The sequence below is a fragment of the Megascapheus bottae genome, chromosome 38 (genome assembly GCF_031878675.1).
Source record: "Megascapheus bottae isolate mThoBot1 chromosome 38, mThoBot2.hap1, whole genome shotgun sequence".
Classification (NCBI taxonomy): domain Eukaryota; kingdom Metazoa; phylum Chordata; class Mammalia; order Rodentia; family Geomyidae; genus Megascapheus; species Megascapheus bottae.
Genome location: NC_143546.1, coordinates 4950080 through 4970452, shown reverse-complemented (window position 1 = coordinate 4970452; position 20373 = coordinate 4950080). Strand labels below are relative to the sequence as shown.

At 48.3% G+C, this 20373-nt stretch overlaps 1 protein-coding gene across 2 annotated transcripts; it reads left to right on the top strand.

The window, feature by feature from the left end:
* The first annotated feature begins 172 nt into the window (after positions 1 to 172).
* On the top strand, positions 173 to 13472 carry Sfxn1 (sideroflexin 1). 2 transcript variants are annotated; one of them, XM_090325516.1, is made up of 10 exons: positions 173 to 341; positions 1004 to 1174; positions 1290 to 1388; positions 2098 to 2173; positions 2790 to 2875; positions 3818 to 3945; positions 4486 to 4535; positions 9708 to 9757; positions 11440 to 11487; positions 13280 to 13472. In XM_090325516.1, the coding sequence occupies exons 1-10, from the start codon at positions 178 to 180 to the stop codon at positions 13374 to 13376; spliced, it is 969 nt and encodes a 322-aa protein (XP_090181642.1). In that variant the 5' UTR covers positions 173 to 177; the 3' UTR covers positions 13377 to 13472. The 2 variants fall into 2 exon arrangements, with proteins under 2 accessions (XP_090181642.1, XP_090181641.1); XM_090325515.1 differs by lacking the exon at positions 173 to 341 and having other exon boundaries at positions 983 to 1174.
* The last annotated feature ends 6901 nt before the right edge of the window (positions 13473 to 20373 follow it).

Here is a 20373-nt window from a genome sequence, read left to right as displayed (position 1 = left end):
TGGAGACAGTTTTTGAGTGCGTGCCTTGCACTCTTGTTTTAACATTTTCTCTCAGGGCTGGTACTCTGCCACTTGAGCCACATCTTCATATCTGGCTTTTTGGTGGCTCGAGCTCACTCTGGTTTGGTTGGCCTCTACCTGAGCTGGCTGTGTGTCTGTCTCCTGTAGTCCAGGACCATGTCAGGGGAAGTTCCTGCAAACATCAATATCAAAGAGCCCCGATGGGATCAAAGCACCTTTGTGGGAAGAGCCAATCATTTCTTCACGGTAACAGACCCCAGGAATGTCCTTCTGTCTGACGACCAGCTGGAGAACGCGAGGAGAATTGTTCATGATTATAGGTGATACCCACTCGGCCTTGCTTCTGTGTACAAATAGATCCACCATTGTGTGTGTGTGTGTGTGTGTGATGGTCCTGGGGCTTGAACTCATGGCTGACACTGCCACTTGAGCTATACAGCGCTACCTCTGGCTTTTTTGGGTGGTTCACTGGAGGAGATAACAGTCTCACAGTTTCCTGTCTAGCCTGGCTTTGAACCCTGATCCTCAGATCTCAGCCTCCTGAGCAGCGAGGATGACCAGTGAGAGCTACCAGTGCACGGCTTAAGTGATTTTTTTTTTGGAGGGAAGAGGGGATATTTTCATCCTTTGTGCTTTAAACTTTCTTTTTTTTTTTTTTTGCTAATTCCAGGGCTTGAACTCAAGACCTGAGCCCTGTCCTTGGGTTTTTCTCAAGGCTAGAGCTCTACCACTTGAACCACAGCACCACTACTGGTTTTTTTTTTTTTTTCTATGTATGTGGTACCGTGGAATCGAACCCAGGTCCCCAGGCCACGGTCCTGGCCCTGTGCTGTGAAATTTTTACTGACAGCAGGCAGGGAATGTGGCTCAGGGGTAGGGCTTGCCCCGGGTTCTGGGTCTGAGCTAGAGCACCATGAGTGAATGAATGAATGAATGAATGAAATCAAATTGTCCCTGTGTTCCTCGTTGTCGCCGTGCTCAGGCAAGGAGTGATCCCGCCAGGCCTGACGGAGAATGAGCTGTGGAGGGCCAAGTATATTTACGACTCGGCTTTCCACCCGGACACGGGTGAGAAGATGATCTTGATAGGCAGGATGTCGGCCCAGATGCCCATGAACATGACCATCACCGGCTGCATGATGACCTTTTACCGGTGAGCCGGGGGCCACTCTGGGGGGGACGGGGATCCGAGCCCCAGGGTCGCTTGGAGGAAAGGAAGCCCTAGCTCACAGACCAAATGGAAAATAAGCCGTGGATCGCCCTTCCAGGACCACGCCGGCCGTGCTCTTCTGGCAGTGGGTCAACCAGTCCTTCAACGCCGTGGTCAACTACACCAACCGGAGCGGGGATGCGCCCCTGACCGTCAGGTGAGGGCGCTCGCTGGCCACGCCCCTTGCTGGCCACGCCCCTCCCCTGCCCCACTGTCATAGGCCATGCCTCTTGTCAGTCCCGCCCAGAGCTGAGAGCCTTCGGCCTGTCCCGCCCCTCCCCTGCCCGCCTCTCATTGGCCACGCTTCTGGTCAGACCCACCTATAGCGGACCACGCCCCCTGCCTGTCCCGCCCCTCCCTGACCACGCCCCGAGCCACACCTCTCACTAACCCCGCCTCTCACTTGAGTATTCCCTGCCCTTCATTGGCCAAGCCTTCCTCTCCTTCCTCTTGGCCACGCCCTTCGTCGACTCCACCCATTCCCTTGGCCCCCCCCTCACCACCAATCACCGAGCACGCCCGTCCTTCGCTCCATCCTCATTGGCCATGTCCCTCGTTGGTCCCACCCGCTTCCTCCCAGCCCCGCCCACTGGTTTTTCTTGCAGTCTCCGCTGGCCATGGCTGCGCAGGTTTCCCAGTCTCAGGTCCCTGGACTGCGAGCCATGCACCAATGAACCGGATGAGTCCAGATCCTCAGATTTCAGCCTCCTGAGTAGTTAGGATGACGACATGACCTCTTGGTAGCTCACCCCCACTTTTATTCCCCCCCCCCCCCCCCCCCCCCCCCCCCGCTTCCTTCTTGTCTTCCTTTCCAGCTTCTTAAATGTCCTGTAGGGCTCATTGCCTGATGTCTTTTCTCTTCACAGCGAACTGGGAACGGCCTATGTCTCTGCCACCTCCGGTGCCGTGGTCACAGCTCTGGGACTCAATGCATTAGCCAAGGTACTGAGCTGTCCCCTCCCTGCCTGCCTCTCATCCATTGTCTCCTCAGAGTTCATGAGAATCTTACCTCCAATTTAATACCAGAAATGCCGGCTCAAGTGGTAGAGCACTAGCCTTGAGAGAAAAAAAAAACTACTCAGGGACAGCTCCCGGGCTCTGAGTTCAAGCCCACACACACACACACACACACACACACACACACACACACACACACTACTTCCAAGCAGTTTGGTCAGAGACTAGGATTCAAATTGGGCACCTGATGCTTTCACTCCTTGGCTAGCGCCCTGTGAACTCACTGGGGCTGTCTCTGAGCTCTTTTTACTCAAGGCTGGCACTCTACCACTTGAGCCACAGCTCCCCTTCAGCTTTTGTTGTTGCTGTCTACTGGAGAGAAGAGTCTCATGGAAGAGTCTCCTCAGTCTCCAGTCTGGGATCAAGCTGGGATCCTCAGATCTCAGCGTCCTGAGTAGCTGAGATGACAAGCGTGAGCCACCATGCTTGGCATAAGCAGGAAGTTTTCGACATCCTCTTCATCTGAGCTTCTGTCCATCCACAAGTACGGCTCTTGAAGGTTCTGCCAGTGTGCGCTAATGCTCTCGCCTTCTCTCCACAGCACGTGTCATCTCTCGTGGGGCGTTTTGTGCCCTTTGCTGCTGTGGCTGCTGCAAACTGCATCAATATCCCATTAATGAGGCAGAGGTAAGAGCAGAACGGACCCGAGCTTCCCCCGAGAGCATCCTGGGATCAATTTTTGTGTGCAGATGAAAGCCTCTGAAACCTAGGACTGGGCCTCAGCCAACCTGGGGCTTGAACTCAGGGTTTGGGAGCTGTCCCTGAGCTCTTCAGCTCAAGGCTAGCCCTCTACCACTTCCTAGCACCACTTCCAGTTTTCTGATGGTTCCTTGGAGATAAGTCTCGTGGTCGTCCTTGCTCAGGCTGGCTTTGAACCTCCATCCTCAGATCTCAGCCTCCTGAGTATGTAGGATGACAGACATGAGCTACTTAACATTCAACTTTTCTTAATTATTATTATTATTATTTTGCCAGTCTTGGGCTTGAGCTCAGGGCCTGAGCACTGTCCTTGGACTTTCTCAAGGCTAGAGCTCTACCACTTGGGCCACAGCACCACTTCCGGCTGTTTTCTATGTATGTGGTGCCGAGGAATCGAACCTTGGTCTTCGTGCATGCTAGGCAAGCACGCTACCACTAGGCCAAACTCGCGGCCTCTTGACTTCTTAATTGTTGACAGGTATCTACTTCTCATTTAGAAAGTTGCTCAGACTTGGACATCAGCATAGAATTAACTTTGCTTTCAGCTAGCGTATCTCTCCTTCTATTCATGCTATTATTATAAAAGATTCTCCCTCACTTTGTGTGTGTGTACATGTGTGTGTTGGTACCAGGACTTGAACCCAGCCCCTTACCCTGTCCCTTAGCTTTCCTGAGTGGCTGGGATCACAGGCCCCACCCACCCCCAACCCCTTCTTAAAAGCCTGCTCGGGTTCTTTTCCTTCCGCATCTCTCACAGGGAGGACTGGACTTGACGGATGTAGACACGGGTGGGTGGGGTTGGGGGGGGGAAGGCTTGCTGGTTCCCAGCTCCTCGCATCATTCATTGGCTGCTGCTGTACTTCTCTCCAGGGAGCTCAGAGTGGGCATCCCAGTCACAGATGAGTGTGGGAACCGGGTCGGGGAATCAACCAACGCTGCCCGGCAAGCCATCACGCAAGTTGTGATCTCCAGGATTCTCATGGCTGCTCCAGGCATGGGTGAGTGGACGTGGAAAGTAAATAACACACACACACACCCTCACATTTCTCCTTGCCATCACTCATGGAGCAATACAGTGTGGCAGATGTTTACCTAGATTCGAAGGATTTATGGGCATTGTGTGGCCTGAAAGACTTGAGCTGCCTTAGGCTTGGGAAAGGGGGGTCGTGGGGAGTCCTGGAAGCTGTAACCCCCATAGTTACCAGGGTGCCAAGGTTTGATCCCCAGAGGCCAACACCTACATGTCTGTCACCTGCATGGGTTTGTGGGCGGAGCCTCACCCCAGGCTCCTCCCCCAAGCCCTCTCCCTCACAGGCCTTTGTGTTCATAAGAGGGAGGAAGGGGGAAAGAGGTTCTTGATGTTTCCATGGTTGCAAATGTGGACTGTAGATGAGAATCTCATGGACTGTCCTTTCCCAGGCTGGCTTTGAACCACCATCCTCAGATCTCAGCCTCCTGAGTAGCTAGGATGACAGACTTGTGCGAGTTTCAAGTAGACCTAAACTAAAGGCTTTTATTCACTGTCTTTTTCCGTCTAGCTATCCCTCCATTCATCATGAACACCCTGGAAAAGAAGGCTTTTCTGAAGGTAAGCCCAGCTTTGCGCTCCTTTCTTTAATCCCTTCCTGCATAAAAAGAATATGAAGAATTCAAGGCAGGCACTGGTGGCTCGCATCTGTCATCCTAGCTACACCAGGCCTTGAGTTCAAGACCATTACTGGCACACATAATTTGCAAACGCGGAATTAATAGAGCACAGATCCCCTCCAGGCCTTGAATGCAAACTCAAGACTATTAGGTTAATACAAGCTTGGAAATGACCTGTCGTCTTCTGGTTTTCCTGACGTGCAACTCTCAGCCTTTTTGTTTTCCAAAGCCATAGAGTCAATGAGTCCTTTGCCTTCTCATGTGTCACTCAAGAGACTGAAATCCGAGGAGCATGGTTCAAAGCCAGCCCAGACAGACAGGGGGAAAATAAATCTCCAATGAACCAACAAAAAAGACCCCACATCTTCTTTCACCATGTAAACTTGTCCTGCCTCTATCTGCTTGGATGGATGCACAGGAGCTCCAATTAGCAGAAGCAGCTTAGCACTTGGGCCTGGAACTGGAGGCTGGCCGCCATGTCTCAGGGACACTACTGAGTGAAGCCTATGGCCCTGTGCTCTCTCTCTCTGGCCCTTCCTGTGCCTCAACCATGGCCTAGAATTGCACCATGTCTCTAAGGAATTCTGGTATTTTCTCCCTCCACCCCAACTTGCAACCCCCCTAGTCCTCTAATGACAATGAGAAATGATCTTTTTTTTTTTTTTTCCTTTTCTCCACATCCTCATCTTAACTTACAGGTCTGAGCTTTGTTATGGGACCTTTCAATGACCCTTTGAAAGTCTTTTCTTCCAAAGGTGCCATCTGCCTGCCCCTACCCCCACACCCTCCCCACCCCCTTCCAGTTGTTTTAGGATGGATCCGCTCCCTGAACTAGCTACAATTTCAATCGAGTGTTGCTTTGAACAAGATTAAGTACTCCTGAGCTAAGTACTCCAGAAATGTGGGATAGTGGTTTTACTTAAATATTACATTTATTCACTGTGCCCTTGCAGGCCTGGGTAACCATCGTACTAGCCAGGATGGACTGACCCGGGCTTTTGTCTTGCAAACGACCAAGGTCTTCTGCAAACAAGACACTAATAGCCCCTCTGCAGTTGTTTCAAACACTGATGCCATGAGAACACAGCCTTAATCTCACCCCCTGCTGAGTGCCATGCTACCAAAGGCTCCAGCTATAGGCGGGTGACTCATGGAAATTTCTGGAACTCAAGTCAAAAAAAAAAAAAAAAAAAAGCTTGATGCCTAAATATCATGGCGTGGCTATGAATGAGGCTTCCAGAAGGAGAGTTGAGGTTGTGTCTTTGGGCTACGGTTGGAATTTTCATTGGGAATCAAGGTGAGCTGGTGACTCGCCTCCGTCATCCCAGCTACTCAGGAAGCTGAGAGCTGAGGATTGTGGTTTGAAGCCAGCCTAGGCAGGAAAGTCCAGGAGACTTGGATGTGAGCAATTGAAATGAGCATTTGATTTGATTTGAAATGAGCATTTGGTCTGCTCATTTTACAGGGAGTATTTGTTCAAGAGGTTTTGCCAAGGACCTGTTGTGTGTTAAACAGGAAAGCAGGAACTAGAATCTCGGAAGGAGGGGGCCTGGTTGAACAAGACCCAGAATCCATGGTTGTCATGGTGATGACAGCCTGAACCACAAAGAGCACAAAGCAGCCATGTTACCCAGTTGGCAAAGAAGTTAAGAAAAACAGCCAGGGGCACACACATCTGAAAAGGAACTTATTAAAGTTCTCGTTGGCTGTGAGAAGGGCAATATATTAAAAAAAAAAATGTACAGGAAATTGCTTCTGCTCTGAATGTAAAACTCTTACAGTCATAAAGCTACTACCTGAAATTAGAATACTGAGCCAGGTGGGGTTTTCTGGTGGTTTGGGATTTTTTTTCTTTTCCCCCCGACACTGGGAAATCACCTCTGCTATCTGATGGTTTTGCTCATTGGCTGAGACTCTACCACATGAGCTACGCCTCCAGCTCCGGCAGATTTCTTATATGGAACATTAACAAAAACACAACCAAGGCTGGGCACCCATGGTTCTGGCCTGTCATCCTAGCTACTCAGGAGGCTGAGATCTGAGGATCACAGTTCAAAGCCAACCCCGGGCACAATGGTCAGTGAGACTCTGATCGCCAATGAACCACCAGAAAACCAGAAGTGGCACTGTGGCTCAATGTGGTAGAGTGTTACCCTTGAGCTGAAGAGCTCAGGGACAGTACCCAGGCCCAGAGTTCAAGCCCCAGGACTGGCAAAAAAAAAGGAAGGAAGGAAGGAAGAAAGAAAGAGGCACAACCCAACCAAGAAAACAGATTTAAAAAAAAAAAAAGACTTAAGACTTCCAAATTCTGTCTCCCTTGAAAAGCCCGAGAATTTAAATCCTGAAAAGATAAAGAAGTTTCCACTCTCACCTCCACAAACCCTACCCAGCACAAAAAGCAAACAAGAGGTTTGAGTGGACACATCACCAAATATATACAGGCCCATGGAAAGAGCAAATGCTGAGACCTTGCGTGTTCGAAGAAATTCAAATTCAAACCTCAGGAGCCCATCAGCAATGGCAGAAGAAAGAAATGGAAGCAGACAGACAGAAAGGCTTGATTGGGGCTGGGGGGGGGGGGGGGGGGCTGGGCGCCCCCTTGTGGACATGCCCGGTACTGCAGCCCCTCTGGAAAACAGCATTTCTTACAACATGAACACCTCCAGATAAATTATCTTGCAAGATGGGAGCCCCAAATATTTTCCTTGCAGTTTACTTGCAATCACAGAATGGCAACTCATAATTCAGGAAAGCTTACACCAGCAATTTAAAAGAAAATAAGGTAAAGAGCTATCCATGTTCTCAACGGCGTGAGTGACTCTTCCAATAGTTTGCAAGTGCTTGCAAATATAAAATCCTGTCCATTGTTAATTCATCTGTAGGGACCAGAGGTGGCCATTGCAGGCCGATGGAGGTGGGAAAGAGAGAACAGCAGAAGGGTACAAGGTCTAAGAAAAAAAAATCATTTGAAATGATGTTTATTATTCTGGATGTGATAAGGGATTTGTAGCTATGCAATGCAAAATACATATTCAATGCATCTTGTTGGGTCTAGTTATAGTCATAGAACCACTAAGGGGGAAAGGACATGGGAGAAAATACTGTATCACATTAACTTTAAGCTTTACTACCTCACTGATCTTATTCTTTATACGTCATTCTGCTATGTATATCTTCTTTATGTGTGCCAGACCTGGGGTTTGAACTAAGGGTCTGGCCACGGTCTCTAAGCTCTTTTTACTCAAGGCTAGCACCTTTGAACCAGAGCTCCACTTCTGGCTTTTTGATGGTTCATCAGAGATGAGAATCTCACCAACTTTCCTGCCCCACGGGCTTCTAATTGCAAGCCTCAGTTCTCAGCCTGCTGAGTAGCTGGGATGTCTGTTTTCTATGTTATTTAACATGCATTGTAGTTTACTCTTGATGTTTATTAGCTTTGATTTACTTCATGTTCATTTGGAATATGCTCTCCACAGTTCTGCAATCCTGACCTTTTCTAGGCCAAGGTGTTCTGTTTGAGAAGCAGGTTTGCATTAGGCAGAATGGGGTTGGGGTTTTGTGGGGCTGTTGGAATCCTCTGGCCTTCCATGACATTGCAAAGAGCTGCTGCTGGTCTCTTCTTGGCCTCATTCATCCAGGCCCTGGGTTCTGGCTCAATGCTTACATGTTTCCACATGGCGAGGGCTGTGTGATTCAGCCTAAATTGTTCATGTCTGGGACAGCCAGGAAGGAAAATGACCACCCTCTTATGAAAACCCTTGCCCAGACAGCCCAGCGAGACAAGGTCCAGTCATGGTCACACATTGATAACCTCATTGTCGAGATGATTCAATCATGAACCAATGAGATCACATCACCCAGTGACGTAGAGACCGTGTCACTTGCTGACGTAGGCAGCTGGTCTGTACGAGCACGCTACAGTGTTCGCTCTGGGACCATACATCCTGTCACTTCAGAGCATGTGATTATATTTCTTTTCATTTTGGGGGGGTGGGGCCCCCACATACCTGTGGATCGGTTTCCTCTTAGTGACATCTCTCCTTTTCTCTCTCTCTCTCTCTCTCTCCCTCTCTCTCTCTCTCTAGCCACCTTCTCCTGAGGTCCTCTGGTCCAGAGGAGTGTCTCTGGGAACTAGGGGTATGCCTGCCTACCCTACCCCTTATCTTGCAACAGCTTGGGTTTCTGTGGCCGGGATTAGATAACCCTGTCTCTGGTTGTTCTTTATAGTGTGTATTTTGTTACCTCTCCTTGAAAACGAAATGAATTAACTAAAACGCTAACCACATTGCGCTATGCAAGAAAATCCAACTTTTATCCTTTCCATTCAAAAAGAAAGAGAAGAAAAAAAAATATAATGGGTGCTGGTGGCTCATGCCTGGAATCCTAGCTACTAAGGCCTGAGGATCGCAGTTCCAAAACCAGCCTAGCAAGGGAAGTCTCTGAGACTCTGTATTTCCAGGGGGAAAAAAGCCATGGTTCAAGTAGTAGAGCACCAGAGACAGTGCAGGCTCCTGAGTTCAAACCCTAGGAACCCTCCATAGCAAAAAGAATGCTGTGCTACAACTATTCTTAAGTAGACTGGTGCCTTCGAAAATCACCACCTACCCAAGGGGATGGAGAATGTGACAGGAAGTGGCAGAAGGCATCTCCTAGTTTCCTGCCATGTTTGCCACCTCCCCAGCCAGGAGTTGGATTCTAACTAGGATGATGGGTGCCTGCCCATCCAGCTGGGTAGGAGCTGAGGAATCGCACCGATGGTTCCTCTTAGGCTAGCCTCGAGCTGCCATCCTCCCCTTCTCAGCCTTCCCTGTTGGCTGGGATTGCAGGCATGTGCTGTGAAAGCACCCAAACAGGCTGGAATGCAGTGACCTTACCTCTTTACCTCCTGTGCATGGTTCAAGGCTGCACATTGGTTCTGCTCTTTGAAGAGAAGATGGGCAGAAGCTTGCATGTGTGTTCAGCTGCAGACGGCAGGCGGGACTAATGGGTTTTACTAAACACCTTGCACGTGGGTCTTGTCGTGTCCAGAGCTTTCACCACTGGGCGGCAGCCGTCCCTGAGGGGCCCCCATTTTGGAGAGGGCTCACTGGTGTTCCTTTCTCTCTCTCCACAGCGTTTCCCGTGGATGAGCGCACCTATTCAAGTTGGCTTGGTTGGCTTCTGGTGAGTAGAAATTAACCTTGGCTAAAATTAGCCAAGTCTTATTGTACCTATATCCGGGTATTGCAGTGAGTCCTTCCGTACCAGGGTGTCGTGTGTCCTGGCCAAATCAGGACAGTTCGTATAACGATCTGTTTGTTTGTTTGTTTTTATTGAGATTAATTACATACATAGTCATTTTTGCATTCACACTGACCAGGATCAGTCATTCTGATTTACCAAGCTTATAATGAGAACTACAGAGACCTCAAGTCTCTGTATGGGGGAAGAAAAAAGAAGTTTAACTCTTGGAATATTATTTGATAAAAATTATTTCTTCCCGATCGGGTGATAGGTACATTTCTTCCCTGTTGCTTAGTGTCCGTTGTTCCCCCCCTTCCCTCCCTCCCACTCCCTCCCTCCTTTTCTTTCTCCTTCCCTCTCTCCCTTCACTTGCTTCATTCAACTTTCTGCCGATTCCTTCCACCTTCCTTCAGATGTGCACGTGTGCATAATGGATGAGGGAGAGCATCTAAAAATGATAGGATAAATTGAGAAGAGGCCCTTTGTTGTCTTATCTTTGGGGGTACTTTTCACTCTGTATTATTTTATGTACATATAAAGAGATGCTTGGGTATTATAATTTGGTGGGTTGTTTTCTCCTGAGACTGCGCTCTTTTTGGTCTCACTGCGTATGGGTCTCTTGAGTCCTGTTTACTTTGTCCTGTCTCTTTACATTTTAAATCCAACACTCACATATCAGGGAGAGCATATGGCTGTTTGTCTCTCTGATCCGGGCTTATCTTGCTCAACATGATTCGCTCTAGTTTCACCCACATTTTTTGTATCCATTCATCTGCAGTAGGGCATCTGGGTTGTTTCCATCACTTGACTATTGTGAATAGTGCATTGATGAACATAGCTGAGCAGGAGTCTTTATCATATCCTGGGTTATGATGCTCAGGGTGGATGCCAGAAGTGGTATGGCTGGGTCGTAGCAAAGGTCTGTGTTTAGTTTTTTGAGGAACCTCCAAACTGCCTTCCAGAGTGGTTGTCCTAGTTTACATTCCCACCAACAGTGCAGTAGGGTTCCTTTTTCTCCACATCCCCGCCAGAATTTGCTGTCTCAATTCAGAATATAATCCATTCTGACTGGGTACGGTGGTATCTCAGGGTTGTTTTGATTTGTATTTCCTTTATGACCATGGATGATGTGTTTCTTTGTGTTTCATGTGTTTCTTTGCCATTTCTCCTCTTCTGAGAAGTCTCTCTTTAGTTCCCTTGCCCAATCAGTGATTATTAGTTTATTAGTTTGGGTGGAGGGGATTCGCTTCTTGAGTTCTCTGTATATAATGGATATTGGGCCTTTGCTTTATGTATTGCTGGTAAATGTCTTTTCCCAATTGGTTGGTTGTCCTTCTAGTTTAGTAGCTATGAGACAGTTCAAGCCCCAGTACCTGGATTTTTTTTTTTAATTTTTTATCAGTCTTGAGGTTTGAACTCAGCCTGATGCTGTCCCTGAGCTCCTCAGCTCAAGAGTAGCTCTCTACCACTTTGAGCCACAGTGCCACTTCTGGTTTTCTGGTGATTCATTGGCAATAAAAAGTCTTGACTTTTGTGCCCAGGCTGGCTTTGAACTGCAGTCCTCAGCTCTCAGCCTACCAAGTTGCCTGGATGAAGTGCTAATTCTTATTTTATTTTTTCAGCTTGGTGTTTGCCACTCCCTTGTGCTGTGCTCTCTTCCCCCAAAAGAGGTATGTGTGCATTTTCTTCCAAACAGCAAGCATGTCATCCTAAGAAACAGCTGGAGATAGAGGAGCCATGGTCTGTTTCTCTTGCCACAAGTTGAACCTCAGAAGAAATAGCAAAGAGCCCGGGGCAGACATTGAACCTTTATCTTTTTACCCAGTTCCTTTCTACCATCTACTTGGTTTGTTGATTTGGTTTGTTTCTTGATGCCAGTCCTGGGGTTGAAATTCATGGCCTGGATGCTGTCCTTTATCTTGTTTCACACAAGGCTGGTGTCCTATGAAGGTACAGCTCCACTTCTGGCTTTGGGGTGGTTAACTGGAAATAAGAGTCTCACAACCTTCCCAGCTAGGGCTGGCTTTGAACCAAGATCCTCACATCTCAGCTTCCCGAGTGGCTGGGATTAGAGGTGTGAGCCACCAGTGCCCTGCCTCTTCTGTTATTATAGGAATAAAAGGGGGTTTTCAGCAGGGAGCCCCTACCAAAGCATCTCACCATGTCCTTGGAATTGTTCAAATGCATTTTTCCACCATGAATTACTATGATTCATTCTTAATCTGGCATAGGAATGGGAAATTAGGAAATTGCTCCTATATCACAAGCAAGTAACTTTGGAATGGAAAAAGCATAGATGTTATGTTTGGGGTTTTGCCAGCAGTGCTGGGGTCAAACCCAGTGCCTGGAACCTAGCCAGATACAAAATAGGCAATGGAACTACTGCCACTTTCCTTCTCTTTCCTTAATATTCAGAGGTTTTTGCTTTATTATTATTATTGGCAGTACTGGGGTTTTGAACTCAACTGGCATTCTACTACTTAAACCATACCACCAGCCTAGCTTTTTTTTTTTTTTTTTTTTTTTGCTGCTTGATTGGAGAAGAGAGTCATCATAGACCTTTCTGTCCAGATCAATTTCAAGCATTGAACTTCCAGGCCCCAGCCTCCTGAGTAACTAGGTTTATAAGCATGGCCGTGGTCACCTGATTCTTTCTTCTTCCTTCTCCTCTTCTTCTGGTACATTCTGAAACTCTGAAAATGTTCTGTAAGAAGTGTGCACTGCAAAAGCATGTTTAGAGTGAGCTAAACACTGCTGTGAACATTAAATGCATTCAGCTTCTTTTTCTTTAAAATCAGTGCTAAGCAGTTGTATTGTTTATCTTGGGGAAAATTTAGAATGACAATTGGCACAAGTCGCTTTGCCAGCAGGATTTTAGGATGTTCAGTGCAGCCCCAGGATATTCAGCCTCTAACAAGGGAGGCACAAAGGGCCAGGAACCTCCAGGTTCTTTGACTTGCTGGTGATGGGCTTTCTGAAGGCACATAATACACATTTCAGGGCTCCATCACATGCATTGTTTCAGCCGGGTACTGGTGGCTCTGAAATTCCCTGCTTTGGGGGGGGAGGGTAGGTGTCATTTTAAACCCCCAACTTTACCCCCAGCTCCCCCCCCCAAAAAAAATTATCCACTTTTGGTGTAGCAAGGCCCTGGGGTCGTCATCCCAGCTACTCAGGAGGCTGAGCTCTGATGATCACGGTTTGAAGCCAGCCTGGGGCCGGAAAGCCTGTGAGGCCAATGAACTATTCAGGGGGGAAAAAAAAGAAAGAAAAAAAAGAAAAACAAAGTGGTGCCGTGGTTCAGGTGGCAGAGCGCCAGCCTTCAGCAATCAGGAGGTCAGGGACAGCAATCAGGCCATGAGTCTGAACCCCAGGACTGGCAAATAATAATAATAATAAGGTAAAACAGACATCCTCCCCATGGAGCTCTGCTCCCACCCCTAACGCTGTCTCCTCCCCCAGCTCCATGCCCGTGTCCAGCCTGGAGGAAGAGCTGCGGGCCAAGCTCCAGCACAGCCACCCCGAGCTGCAGCGCGTCTACTTCAACAAGGGGCTGTAGACGAGGGAGGCGGCCCCAGCCCCCTTCCAAGGTCACCTTGGCCTGGGGCCGCCATGGCGCCCGCGCTCCTCCCCTGCCACCCGGGCTGTGATTCACCCAGACCTCCCCCACTTACCTCCCTCACTCTCCCCCGGACAATACGCCAGCCCTGGCCTTAGGCTTGGAACGAGCTGAGGCCCCCGGCGGGCTCCGTCACCCCCTGGCCCAAGGCCGCGTGGTCGTCGTCGTCAGATCTCAGATCTCAGCACCGGAACGAAGCGTCCACGGTCAACGCGGAAGAAAGCCGGACCTGCCCGGCGCTGCGCACGCTGGGAAGGAGGCTTCCGGAAGTCAGTCACGGGTGGGGCGGGGCCTCGCTGGGCTCCACCCACAGATGCACAGGACCTGCTCTGCCCGGCTGGGAAGGAGGCTTCCGGAAGTCAGTCACGGGCGGGGCGGGGCCTCGCTGGGCTCCGCCTACAGATGCACAGAACCTGCTCTGCCCAGCGCTGCGCATGCTGGGAAGGAAGCTTCCGGAAGTCAGTCAAGGACAGGGCCGGGCCTCGCTGTGCTCCGCACACAGACGCACAGGACCTGCTTCGTCTCGCTTGTAGTCACGTCCGGCTTGCGTGATTGCGTCCAGCTTGCGTTATTGCGTCAAGTCACGTCCACCAGTGCATCCCAGCCAGGCTGTGCGACCCGGATGGACATGGATTGTGAGATGGGTTCCGATCAAGATCATGGCCCCCCCCTTCCGCTTCCGGCCTCCGGTTCCAGGCTGCTTCCGGGGTGTGGCCAAGGGGTCGCTTCCGCTTCCGGCTTCTGGCTTCCGGCCTGGTTGGCCTCACCAGGCCTGGTTGGCCTCACCAGCCCTGGGTGACTGTGGCGTTCCCTGATCTGGTGTCACCGTCCATCTTGTCTCAAGATCCGTGGGTCAAGAGTGGGGGGGGGATGTGGGGGAAGATGTCTGCCCAGCTTGATTGCAGTGTTCTGACTGTTGATGCTTTTTATATAGGAAATAATCTATAGAATCATCTGTAGAGTCTAATCATGAATTCTAGAAGAAGAAGAAGAAGAAGGAAAAACAAAGCCAGAACAAATGAGCCAGGGTTGGCAGGCCTGCCAATCTCTCTCAAGTCCTGAGAAACCCACCTGAAGTGCAATACAGCTTCCAGAGGTAAATAGATCTTGATATGTGTACCCACCCTGTCCCTGTAAAGAATCAGGATCTTCACTGTTCACTGGCTGGCAGGGCTCACTGCAGTATTAGTATTGGGATCCCGTGTGTCCTTCCAGTTCAACTAAGTGAAATGGTGAATAAACTCAGAAGCAAACGAAAGCCTTCTCTTGCACAGCGTTGGTGTGTGGCTGCCAGTGATACCTGCCACCTGAGCTTGGTATTCGCTGGCCCATCTCTTTTATCTCCAGATGCAATTAGCCACCAGAACCCCAGAAGTGGAACTGAAGCTTAGCTGGTACACTGCTATCCTGGCGCACACACACACACACACACACACACACACACACACACACACAAGCTCAGGGACAGCCCTGAGTTCAAGCCCTGTGACTTGACAACTGGAAGGGAGAGGGGGGAAACTTCCTTGCACAACTACATGCTTAACCTTTTTTAAAAGAAATGAACGTTTGGAAATAGAGTTGGATATCAAGTGGCAAAGTTCTAACCTTGAGTGTGAAGAAGCTAAATAAAGGAGAGTGAAAATGCCCAGGGTCTGAGTATAATCACCAATACTGGCACACATGCCCCCACACACAGAATTTACCAGTATTAATGTGTTATTGTGTGGTCTAGACTGTCCTTGAACTTGCCTCCACATCTCAAGCACTAGGAGGGAATTTCAGGCAGGCACCAGCAGGCCTGGTTCTCACCACCTTCTGGAAACATCTTTCTCTTTTCCCTACTTCCTTCATTGGGGCCCAATCAGATTTAGCCACAGTTGCTTCCATGGGCTCCTGTGTTTTTATGACGCTTGTCATACCCAGAGAAATTACTGAACTGTCACCAGGGACCCAGGAGGGGAAAGAAATCCCCCCAGTTTGAGAAGTTCAAAGGTGAAGTCTCCTGGACTTTTCCTGCTCAGGCTACATTGGCACCTTGATCCTCCTATCTCAGCCTCCTGAGTGGCTGGGATGACAGCCCACCAGCTGGCCACCAGTGCCCAACTCTTACATGTCTCAGAAAAGCCGTCAAATGCAGGAAGGTGGCAGTCCGAGGAAGAGAAGCCCCTGGGTTGTATCTCCTGCGTGGGGGGTCTCATTTCCCGGGTTACCACCCTCCCAAGCCAGCCACAGTCCATTGAACCCAACATGGTAACTGAGCAGAGCACTGCACTTCCTGAGATATGACACGAGGGGGCAGCAGAAGTCCAGTCCGCACAATGGCTTCCAGAAGCTGCCAGCAAATGGACACACACACACACACACACACCAGAAAGTAGACAACCTCAAGGCCATTTGTGGAGCTTCCTTCTTTTTTAACTTGATCTGTCAAGGCCTCTGTAAGTCACTTCCCACCTGACCCCAGGAGGAAAGCCAGCCATGGAAGAGGCCTGGCCCAGCTGTGTCCAGGGTCAGGAAATTGTTTTCCTTGCACCTGATTGGAATCAAGGACAACCCGTTCCCTCTTCTTCCCATCCTTCCTAAATACAGATCTAATTCTGATCATAAAACATGGTCATATTTTCTTCCCACCACAGAAATATAACATTTCCTGGAAAAAAAACAATCAGTAGATAACAGTGTTTTTAACTTTTGAATTGTTATTATCAAGGTGATGTATAGAGAGGTTATGAGTTCATAAATCAGGTCATGAGTACATTTCTTCTTTCTTTTTCACCAGTAATTGGGCCTTGAGCTCAGGGCCTGAGCACTGTCCTTGGGTTTTCTCAAGGCTAGTGCTCTACCACTTGAGCCACAGCACCACTTGCGGCTTTTCTATGTATGTGGTACCGGGAAATCAAACCTGTGTCTTTGTGTATGCCAGACAAGCACTCTACCACTAGGCCAACCCCCCCCCCTTCTCTTGTTCTCTCCCAGATAGATTTCCCCTCCTGCCCCACCCACAAGCTGCTGAATTCATTTGTTCACCCTTTGTGGTGAGATTTTTTTTAATAATCTAAGACAAGCCAGGTGTCAGTGTCTCACACCTGTCGTCCTAACTACTCAGGAGACTGACATCTGAGGATCCGGGTTCAAATCCAGCCAGGCAGGAAAGTCCATGAGACTCTTAACTCCAATCAACTGGCAAAAAAAAAGCCACAAGTGGAGGTGTGGCTCAAGTGGGAGAGCGCCAGTCTTGAGCACAAAAGCTAAGCAAGAGCATAAGGCCCTGAGTTCAAGTCCCTGCATTTGCACAAAATAAAAGGAGAGAGGGAGAGAAAGTCCAAACATGAAGAGGCCACCGTTTTAGTTTCACCACAAGTGACTCATTTGAAGCAATTCTTTCTCCATACTTGGGATAGCCTGGGAATCTTATTTGAGACTCCTCAGGGCAGGTACTGGGCCTTCAACTATGAGATGGTGCTTGGAAGTACTTAGGAAATGAGAGGTGGCTTTGGGGGGGGATTTGTGAGGGGTTTGTTTGGGGGCCTCCTGGTCTATCTGGGTTGGTTTGGCCCAAATCTGGTGCTCTACCCCTTGGGCCACAGGCTCCACTTTCCAGCTTTTTGCTGTTGCACCACACCTAAGAGGCTCACAGACTGGCCTCGAACCTCGATCCTCAGAGCTCAGCCTCCTGAGTTGTTCAGGATGCCTGGCGGGAGCCACAGACCAGCGCTGGGCTGAGGCTGTTTCAAGACACTGAGTTGAATCGAATCCTCTCATTTAAACACCACCCATGCCTCGACTCTGGCATGCATTGAATCCTAGCTGAGCTCCAGAGTTTGCTGGAAGTTTCTAGAAACTTCCAGCAATTTTCCAGACAAGTGGTCTGGAGACCCCCGTGGGGTACAGGCAACCTGGGCCTTCCTCCCACTTCAGAAGCTCACGGTGGCCGTTTTCCTCCTGTGGACAGGTGCCAGGGCTGGGCACTGAGGCCCACAGCTGTCACCCCAGCCGCTGAGAGGCTGAGATGGGAGGCAGAGCCAGCCTGGTGGGGGGCTCCTATCTCTCCAGTGAACACCCAGAAAATGCCAGAAGTGGTGCTGAGGCTCAAATGGTAGAGCTCTAGCCTTGAGAAAGTCCAAGGACAGTGCTCAGGCCCTGAGCTCAAGCCCAGGACTGGCAAAAAATATATATATATATATATTTATATATATATATACACACACTTAAGTAAAATGATTTCATACATAGTTTACATAAGGAATATATATGCTTACATATAATGATTTCATGTATATTTTAATCTAACGAACTTACATATATGTATATATGATTTCATATCTATTTTTATTTATACAATGATTCATATATATTTATGCACGATGATTTCCTTATCTATTTCTATAAAATGAGTCCATATAGTTCCTATTTATAAAATAAATGTATAGATATCATGAGTTCCTATATTTTATATACTTAATTTACATATATTTACATACAGGGATGTCAAGTATTTTTATTGATATAATGAATTTATATACATTTGTATATGATGGTTTCCTATATATTTATATAAAATGAGTTCATATATTTCTTTTTTTTTTTTTGCCAGTCCTGGACTTGGGCTCAGGGCCTGAGCACTGTCCTTGGACTTTCTCAAGGCTAGAGCTCTACCACTTGAGCCTCAGCACCACTTCTGGCTTTTTTCTATGTATATGGTACTAAGGAATCGAACCCGGGTCTTCATGCATGCTAGGCAAGCACTCTACCACTAGGCCAAACTCCCAGCCCCTATATTTCATATTTATAAAATAAGTGTATATATATATATATATATGGATGCAATGACTTCACATTTTTACATAATGAGTTTGTGTATCTTTATATATAACGACGTCCTATATCATTTTATTGATATAATGGATTCATAGATATACATTTGTATCTGATGCTTTCCTACATGTTTTCATTTGTGTCTGTTTATATACGAGCGCACATATTTGTGTTCTGCTGGAATGCTTTCCTGGGTTTTGTTTCTGTAATGAATGTGTACCTTGATATAAAATGCACCTGTGCGCATCTGAGGTTGATGGAAATAATGAATTCTTTGAGGTGATACGGAGAGAGGCTATCTTCCCTCTTGTCTGAGCATGGCTGGCTCACGCCTGTAACCTCAGTGTCTCTGGAGGCTGAGACCGGAGGCCCTGGCTGGGAAAGCTGAGCCACACTGATCCTGGCCTCGTTCTGGAAAGGGCACTGACTCATTTTTTACCTCCCCACAAGGCCTTTCTCCTGACTCTCACCGACATGAATCCAACCCGAGGCTTGAACATGGAGCCTCATCTCTTCCTCCATTTTCCTTGTGCCTCCTCCACAGAGCCTCAGTGGCTTCTGCTCCATCCACCATGATATCGGACGGGTCCTTTCTCCAGCAGCCCTTCACGCTTTAGTATAAGATGGGAGATAGTTTCTAAACACCCGGTATCCTGCTCACTGTCCTTTGGCCCTTTGCCACTGGCCTTTACACACCGTGCTAGTGCATTTTCACACCTTGGTGCCATTCCTCTATCTGGAAATGCTATCCAATAATCCAGTCCCGAACTCCTACTGATCCTCCAGAACCCTCTTAAAATGACCCCTTTGGGAAACCCAGGAGGAGCAGAAAAGTGATCATGGTGATAGACAAATTATAAGTGACACTCATTTCTGTTGTATGCCTTTCCATGCTTCCTAAATATTTCGCCACGTGCAGCTATGATTTCCTTCATGGCGGGGAGGGGAGAGAATCAAATAACTCTGAGCATCTTTCCGCAGCAAAGGCCCCATTTGTGCATCCTTAATTAGTGCTTAGGGGCTTGTCCCAGATAATTCGAAATTACTGTCTGAAAACGTCGGCTTCCCTCTAGGCTCATACATGAGTCAAAATAGACTTTCTCATCCTGCTTCAGCCATGAGAGAGCCATGGCCCAGGCTTCTAAGGCCCGAGTTCCTTCTTTCATTCAACACAGTCCTCCCTTGCCGGTCTCTCCCAGAGAGACAGAAGGACAGACAGACAAGGCACAGAATTGGCTGCCAAATGTAGACAGACAGACAGACAGACAAGGCACCCTGAGTTATAGAACCCACAAACTACGAAACATTAATGGAACCTCACTCCAGAAGGAAAAATTAGCAGGTCCAGGATGGCATCAGATACATGGATTTCATTAATTAATTCATTCATTCATTGCTGAATTACTTTGCTGGTCCCGGGGCTTGAACTCAGGGCCTGTCTGTGCACAGCACCACATCCAGCTTTCGTTAAGCAGTTCATTGGAGATGAGAATCTCATGGGACTTTTCTGCCTGAGCTGGCTTTGAACTGCAATCCCCAGAGCTCAGACTCCTGAGTAGCTTGGATAATAGACCTGTGCCACTGGTATCCAGCTTTTTATTTTATCATCATCATCATCATCATCATCATCATCATCATCATCATCATCATCAATATCAGTCTTGGGACTTGAACTCAGGGCCTGGGCACTGTCCCTGAGCTTCTTTTGCTCAAAGCTAGCACTCTACCACTTGAGCCACAGCGCCACTTCTGGCTTTCTGAGGTATTAAAGAATGAAACCCAGGATTTCATGCATGCTAGGCAAGCATTCTATTACTAATCCAGATTCCCGGCCTTATTTTATTTTATTTATTGTTTGATGATGGTACATGGGATTGAATTTATACATTCAGTTCAATCCCCACTAAGCTTCAGTGGCTCACACCTGGCCCCCATGGACCTGGGAGACACAGGTCAGGAAAGATGGCAGCTGGAGGCCCGCCAGAGTCCAGTCTTTACTGCAGGAAGCTGGATGTGGTGGAGGCATGTGTGCTAATAACTCCATTATATCAAGAAGCCTAAAATAAGTGGGTTGTGATCCTGGCACCTTCTAGGCAAGGAAGCAAAGCCTGATCATAAAAAT

Excerpts from the sequence above, each read along its gene's own strand:
- Sfxn1 (XM_090325516.1), top strand. The coding sequence starts at position 178 with ATGTCAGGGGAAGTTCCTGCAAACATCAATATCAAAGAGCCCCGATGG. Across the intron at positions 2,174-2,789 it reads GACTCAATGCATTAGCCAAG|CACGTGTCATCTCTCGTGGG; the intron begins GTACTGAGCTGT and ends TTCTCTCCACAG. Across the intron at positions 4,536-9,707 it reads AAAAGAAGGCTTTTCTGAAG|CGTTTCCCGTGGATGAGCGC; the intron begins GTAAGCCCAGCT and ends CTCTCTCCACAG.